Source organism: Fukomys damarensis, unplaced genomic scaffold (assembly GCF_012274545.1).
Source record: "Fukomys damarensis isolate Sample0158 unplaced genomic scaffold, DMR_v1.0_HiC HiC_scaffold_23, whole genome shotgun sequence".
Classification (NCBI taxonomy): Eukaryota; Metazoa; Chordata; class Mammalia; order Rodentia; family Bathyergidae; genus Fukomys; species Fukomys damarensis.
In genome coordinates this window covers 15200050-15207874 of record NW_022900935.1, presented here as the reverse complement: position 1 = coordinate 15207874, position 7825 = coordinate 15200050, and the positions used below count along the sequence as shown (strand labels likewise).

The following is a 7825-nucleotide window of genomic DNA, read 5'->3' as shown; positions in this document are numbered from 1 at the left end:
TAAAAACTTTGGTAATACTTTGTTTAAGGCAATAGAGATAGAAAGCTCTTTTTCAACATTTAAGTGGGGAGGTGCTTAGAATCTTCTAAGTAGAAGGATGGGGCTTGTTATCTATTGACTCCAGCTCGCCTTTTTCTTTGAGGCAGGGTCTTGCTATGTAGTTGAGGCTGCTTTGATCACTATGTAATCCAGGCTGGTCTCAAACTCATGGCAATTCTCCTGTCTCAGCCTCCTGAGTGCTGGGATCACAGGCACGTGCCATCACACCCAGCTCTCTATTGCATACTTGCAGCTAGTTGGAGTTGACCTTCACTGGCTGGCCCCTGGCACCTAAATTAACTGAATTTCTGTTAGAAAAAATAGGGAGAGGATCTAACCTGATTTAGAAAAGAAGAGGGGAAGGGGACCATATGTTTCCTGAAAGGAGAGGCTTTAGCTCTTATTTGTAAGAGTGAGATTTCTTGGTGTCCATGAGGTCACCTGAAAAAGCAAATGGGAAACAAACATAACTGAAACATGTGACTGACATGCATGATGAAACAAAATGGCTGCCAAACATGAGAGAACCATGAGGGTGACCCAGAGAATGAACCAAAATAGCTGCTAAACATGGCAGAAAGGTGGACTGGGATGGCTCCTTAAGGTCTTAACACACAAGGCCTTAAGAAAGTGACTCATGGGGTCAGGGATTTAGCTCAGTGGTTCTGCTGCCTGCCTTGCAAGTGCAAGGACCTGAGTTCAATCCCTGGTACCAAAACAAAACAAAACAAAACAAAAGAAAGTGACTCATAAGGATACCCAAAGAAAAAAGGTCACATAGGAGAAAAGTGAAGATGAGACTTTGAGCACAAAAAAGGGTAGACGGGTAGGCAGCTACTCAAGCAGGAAACCTATTACCAATAGGTAAACCAGTTACTAATAGTTTTTGGTTTTTTTATTAAGTGAAAAGCCTGAGAACAAAAACATGTGGGCAAAAGGCATACTAAATTCTAGGTCATACATATGGAACCTCTATGGTCTGCAAAAGTCCTCTTGGGCCCAGAGGAGTCAAGACTAGTCTGTTCCACATCTGGGCCAGGGGCAAATGCCCTGGCAGCCCCAACTGACTTGTACCCATACTCAGTGAATGAAACCAGCTGGGAAAACACAGAGGCCACGTGCTTCCCCTCTCCTCTCCCAAATGGTAGGACACACTAGGGAACTAGCCCAAAAACATGAGAAAACTTCCTGTGTTCCCAGCTGTTAGGACAAATTTTATTTATTGCCCTTTGCCGTGCACGGTCTCTTAATTAACTTGGCTCGATCCGCTAAAAGAACGTCCACCAGCCTTAAAGAAGTACAACAGAGAAGATTTCTTGAAGGATATACACGTACAGAAAACGAAAGTAAGAATCGAGGAGACAAAGAAAAGGGGAGCCCTCTGACCGCAAGAGGGACTCTACCCGGGAAATCACCCTTAGGCCCTCTGCCAACAACGCGGGAACGGTGGAGGGATCGAGTCCATCGCTCTCAACACAGCCCGGGTCTTTTCAGCAGTCCCTCCGGCTACACGGCTCAGTCCCGGGCGTGAGACTGCGGCAGCAGCCTGGGCTCGGCGGGCTGTTTATATAGCTCTCCAGACAAAGGTAGTAAAACTACCTGTACTTTTGGCGCGAAACAGGCTGAACGTGCTTGCAGTCACGTCCCAACCGGGCCCTGGCCAGGGGTCCCGGAGGGGCGGAACGCATCACATTCCTTATCTCGATGTTAAGAACATCTGGTCTTCTAACAAAATCCTCCCTGTTCTTACCCAGGGAACTGGCCAGGCGCCCTAGAACAAATTTAGGTCACGCGGCTTGGAGAGCCCAAAGCCTTAACCCAAGCCTTTCCAATCTAAATTTTAACTTTCTTTACATTCGGTCCTAGGGTTGGGTTGAGGCATAGGCGTAGTTAACATGAAGTTTTTGAAATACAAATGACTGATATAATTTTTCATCTTTTGATACATCCAACCATTACAGATATAAGGAATTATCAAAGCCAAAATAATCATTAACACAGGAGTAAATATCACAGAAAAATATTGTTGAGCAGTAGAACTAGTGAACAGAAAATCCCACCACCTATGATTGGCATCCTGTATAACTGCATTTCGTATATCTAGTAATTTATTTTTAACAGTTGTGGTAGCTATTCTATGTTCTTCTAAAGCCTTTTCATTCTTTTGTAGGTGGGCTTTTAACTCAGCAGAATTACGAAGTATTTCAGATAAAGAAAGATCTAAATATATTTGAGGTGGCCTAAGGTATTTTGGTATCCACTGAAGAGTAACATCATCCATTAGATCGGGCAACAAATAATAAACAGCACCGTTCCAATGGAGCAACTCAAGATGCTGCAGACATCCTGAGAAAGGGGAGGGCAGTCCCATGTTGGAGAGTTCTGATTCATTGGTGCCTGTTAAACATATGTGTTGGGTTTCCACCCCACATAAAATAGAATAATTAGCAATAGGATACACAGTAAGAAGACAGACATTAGTGGAAAGAGATAATAAACATGGCTCTACTATTCGGGTTAAACCATTACATATGGGACCTCTATCTATAGGAACACATTCTTCTAATTTATAAGTAACATTATCATTATCTATATGAGTACCTTCTATTTGAGGATGTAACAAGTGATCTTCTATTATTATAGGCAGGGTATGGAAAGCACACAAAATCTTAGTTTGTATGGGAGTATAATACATAATGATACCTACACACCATAAATTAGTACAATTTGCCAAAGAAACATCGGTCATCACCCAAACTGTTTCAGGTAAACTAAATAATGAACGCCAAACTCGAGGATTCCCTTGAGTAAATATTCTTTGAGCATTTTCTTTTTGTATCAAAACATATAAATTCTGCAGGGAACAGATGGTCCAATTGAATAAGGCAGATGTGTTAGTGTTTAACTTATATTGTTTTATAATGGTGTCATTAAATATCTGTAACATATATTTTTGATAATTTAAAGGAGTCTCATGAGGTAAGATGGTAGTGGGTAACCATCGAGCATTAATAGTCCTGGCTTCTCCTATATCTCTTCCAGTATTCTTTAATCTATGAGCCAAAACTTCCAAATCTATTGAATTAGCTATTCCAAACCCAGATCCTAATCCTCCTAATAAAGTATCATACCACACATGTTTGGTTCGGTGGCAGTCAGGTAAAGGAGGAAAAGTTAAATTAAAATGAATTATTCTTTTAGAAGCTAGGATGGAGGTATTTGTACAAGTTCGAGGAATCTGCACTATTTGAGGAATTTTAGTAAGAGGGTGACTAACTGATACCCATATCAAATCTGCCCATGTAATTCTATTTGTAATTGGAGTAACATTTGTGCACACAATAAACTGAGTAACATTAATCATCATATGTTCTGTATATTTCTCTTCACTATGATTACTAATGCAATATTTTTCTGCATCTGCAGTACTTTGCCAATTCTTTTGTTGGATAGAGCTAGCAGAAATATTTACAAAACAGCAAGTAATATTCACAAGAGAACTAATGGTTATAGTAAGAGGAGAAGAACCAAATAAAACAAGTCTATATTTGGAGTGAGTTCCCATTGTGATAGTATCACCGGATTCAGCAGTAAAATTCACCATGTAGCAGGACTTATTAGCAGGACAAACATAGGAATCTTGTTGGCGATCTCTGTTGGAATTTTTCCATCTGAATTGCCATTGAACTATAGTATTAGGTGTGCCCTTCCGTTGAAGTTGAAGTCCTGGAGTCCAGATAAGCACAGTAATCATCAATCCTGAGAAGCAAAGCAATCTGAAAAGCTAATTTCATAGAAAAAGTTGGTTAGTGGGGACAGTTAAACAATGTTCTTGATCTGGAAGCATAATAATAACTGCATTATTATCTCCTTGAGCAATGACTTCTGCAGGCTGTGGTTTATCTCCATCATGTCTCTTGAGCCAAACTTTAGCTCCAGGGATCAAATTAGTTGATCCAAAACCTCCCAGTCTGGAAGTTTATCTAACAAAGTCCATTCTTTGGCAGTTGCACAAGGAATGATTAGCAATTGAGCGATTTGAGTTCCAGGAACAAAATGTAAAGTTTCTTTTCCTATATTAGAAAGAATTATCTTAATTTCTCCCCTGTAATCAGAATCAATTATTCCAGCCAAAATTTGGATCCCCTTTTCAGCCAAACTAGAACGGGGAGCAATCTGTCCATAATATCCTTGTGGAATTTTTATTCCTATCCCTGTCCGACATTTTAATATATTTTGGGGATCTATCCATATTTCCTCTAAAGCATGTAAATCATGACCAGCAGATCCAATGGTGGCTCTAAAAGGCATAAGTGCTCTATCATCTATTTTCCACCATTGTATTTCTTGAAAGGTGTAAATTTTCCTTATCTGTGAATTAGGAGTCATCATTCTCATTAATGGAGTAAGCCCCGGTCCTATGGGCCTGTTATTTAATTGCTGCAAGGCTTCAAATAAATTATCTTTCCAATTATTATAAGAATTATTACCTAGTTTTCTAAGTTTTTCTTTTAGCAAACCATTCATTCTTTCTATTAAGCCTGCAGCTTGTGGACAATAATAAGGTATATGATAGATCCATTCAATATTGTTTTGTTCAGCATAATCTTGTATTTCTTTTCCTTTAAAATGGGATCCATTATCACTTTGAATTTGCATTGGCATTCCATAATATAATGCAATTATCTCTAAAGTCTTAATAGTGTTCTTTTGAACAGCTCTACAGTATGCACAGGCGACTAGCACTCCCGAATAAGTATCCACACAAGCACAAATGTATTGACATCCCCTTGATTGTGGAAGAGGACCTATATAATCAATTTGCCAGATTTGTGCAGGAGCCTGTCCTCTATGTAATTCTCCAGTTATTATGTGAGGAAGTGCTCGCTTCCTATCTAATTGACATGTAGGACATTGCTCTCCTACTTGTCTTAATTCAGACAAAGGTGTGGATAGCCCTCGGTCTTGTTCCCACCTGTACATAACGTGAGTTCCTGCATGTCCTGTTTTGGTATGAACCCATTTTGCCAATCCTTCCAAGGGAGGAGGGAGATTCACTTCAGCAATAGTAGCTAATCGATCAGCTTCGGCGTTGTACTTACGATCAGCAGAATTCAAGGTGCTATGAGCATCTACATGATCCACACTAATTCCTCCACCTCCAGTGTCAGTTATTCTAGTCATCCAACTTAACAAAGACTCTCCGGGCTTTTGGGAGAATTTAGTTAAAATATCAGTAATTTCTTGCTGGGAAAAATCTTCAGTAATCATAGTATATTCTCTTTGATCTCCCCTGACCTTTTCTTGTCGCCGCGGAAGGGGTTTAGCTTGTAGCGGACCAGATTGTACTCGTGGGGGATAGTTTTCTTGATCATATTTGTGTGCCTCCTCCTCTAAATCATCCCAATTGACTTCATCATCATCAGTATCATCCCAAATATCTCCATCCCAGGTATCAGGATCCCAGTTTACTCCAGCCGTAGCAATAACAGCACGTACTTTTCGGGAGTTCACTCGTCCGCGCCTTTTCTTATATTTATATCGGGCGCAGCGGACTGCAGCCTTCTCCGCTACAGACTGGTATCCACGAGCTTGGTTCCGCAATATAAAATTTTGACACTGTAACATAGCCAATTTACTTTGTAATTCTGCATTTTCTTTTTCTAAAGTAAGTTTTTCCTGTATTAAAGTTTCTACTTTCTGACACATACATCGATAAGCAGACAACAAAATCCATCCTCGGCGGGAGATAGCTGTCAGTTCTGCTCCTTTTTCTACCGGAACAGTTCCCAACACTTCAACAACTTGCAGGGGATTTGCCTGCTGCAGTTTGCCACTCCAATTTTCGCTCAAACCTGTTCCCATAGCCCATTGTCTGGCTAAGGAGGCAAACTGCGGGTCTTCCCACCCAGGAATATCACAAGGAACACAAGCGATTTTAGTTTTCTTACGAAAGAAAGGCATGGCTGCGTTGTCTCAGCGGATCCTGCCCACTACGCCGATTTGTTAGGACAAATTTTATTTATTGCCCTTTGCTGTGCACGGTCTCTTAATTAACTTGGCTCGATCCGCTAAAAGAACGTCCACCAGCCTTAAAGAAGTACAACAGAGAAGATTTCTTGAAGGATATACACGTACAGAAAACGAAAGTAAGAATCGAGGAGACAAAGAAAAGGGGAGCCCTCTGACCGCAAGAGGGACTCTACCCGGGAAATCACCCTTAGGCCCTCTGCCAACAACGCGGGAACGGTGGAGGGATCGAGTCCATCGCTCTCAACACAGCCCGGGTCTTTTCAGCAGTCCCTCCGGCTACACGGCTCAGTCCCGGGCGTGAGACTGCGGCAGCAGCCTGGGCTCGGCGGGCTGTTTATATAGCTCTCCAGACAAAGGTAGTAAAACTACCTGTACTTTTGGCGCGAAACAGGCTGAACGTGCTTGCAGTCACGTCCCAACCGGGCCCTGGCCAGGGGTCCCGGAGGGGCGGAACGCATCACATTCCTTATCTCGATGTTAAGAACATCTGGTCTTCTAACAAAATCCTCCCTGTTCTTCCCCAGGGAACTGGCCAGGCGCCCAGAGGGAGAAGAGGTGAACAAATTTAGGTCACGCGCCTTGGAGAGCCCAAAGCCTTAACCCAAGCCTTTCCAACCTAAATTTTAACTTTCTTTACAGCAGCTTCTACTAACTTTTCCCACCCTCTACTTTCCCGTCTCTCCCTGATTAATCCTCCCTGTTCTTCCCCAGGGAACTGGCCAGGCGCCCAGAGGGAGAAGAGGTGAACAAATTTAGGTCACGCGCCTTGGAGAGTCCAAAGCCTTAACCCAAGCCTTTCCACCTTAAATTTTAACTTTCTTTACACCAGCTTCTACTAACTTTCCCACCCTCTACTTCCCTGTCTCTCCCTGATAACTAATATCAGAAAGGAAAAAAAAAAGTTAAAAGAGTTCAGTTTTCTGACAGATAAAAGTCTGAGTGGGACAGAAGGGACTTGGGGCTTTCCTAGGAGAGAGAGAGAAAGAAAGAAAAAAAAATATATATAACCAGTGTGCTCCTTCTCAGCTTGAGTCCGTTGACTTGAGAGAAAGAGAAATAAAACAGAGCCCAAAGGGCCTCATCTCCTGGCTGGGTTCACCAAAACTGGTAGTGGGTCCTGGGGTGCTACAGGCTTCTTTTCTAGAAATTCTTGGTTTTTCTTGTACTAAACAAGGAATTGTACAGGAAGTGAGGTAGCATGGTTTTATGTTTATTAGAGGTGGGAGAAGAAATTTGCTCTGCAGTGTGAGTGCAGGTCAATGAAGAGAAAGAAAAGAAGTATGCCCTGCAGGGTACAGAGGGAGCGACTGAGAGAGAACACAGTGGCCACAAGATTAACCGCCATAGTCTTTTTATCCTTCTGGACCATCCTATCCAGAACCTGCTTGATTTTGTGCCAGAAGAGCTGAAGATAGTATTTTTCTTTTCTCTCTCTCTCTCTCTCTCTCTCTTTATTTTTTTGGAGACAGGGTCTCCCTATGTAGTTCTAGCCTTAGACTCACAGTGATTCTCCTGCCTCATCCTCCCCAGTTCTGGGATTACAGGTGAGCTCCGCCACATCCAGTGAAAATAGCATTTTCTGATTGGTCCCAGGTGCAGGGTTTAGGCAAATGTATTCTGGATCTCTGTGATCGACAGGTCATGCCCACCTGTCCAACGAGCTCACGACACCCTAATCTCCTGCCTCGATTTCATGCCTTTGTCAAAATTCAAAAGACTATCCACCAGAAAGAGTAAATTTTTCTTGCATGTT

The 7825-nt window shown here is 42.1% G+C and overlaps 1 protein-coding gene across 3 annotated transcripts; it reads right to left on the bottom strand.

Annotated features, from left to right (window-relative positions):
• Positions 1-1232: 1232 nt before the first annotated feature.
• Positions 1233-6704, bottom strand: LOC104860399. 3 transcript variants are annotated; one of them, XM_010621553.3, is made up of 2 exons: positions 5142-6704; positions 1233-3823 (listed from the first exon to the last, which is right to left on the bottom strand). In XM_010621553.3, the coding sequence occupies exons 1-2, from the start codon at positions 6001-6003 to the stop codon at positions 3735-3737; spliced, it is 951 nt and encodes a 316-aa protein (XP_010619855.1). In that variant the 5' UTR covers positions 6004-6704; the 3' UTR covers positions 1233-3734. The 3 variants fall into 3 exon arrangements, with proteins under 3 accessions (XP_010619855.1, XP_019062660.1, XP_019062661.1); XM_019207115.2 differs by having other exon boundaries at positions 6178-6704; XM_019207116.2 differs by having other exon boundaries at positions 5751-5816.
• Positions 6705-7825: the final 1121 nt, after the last annotated feature.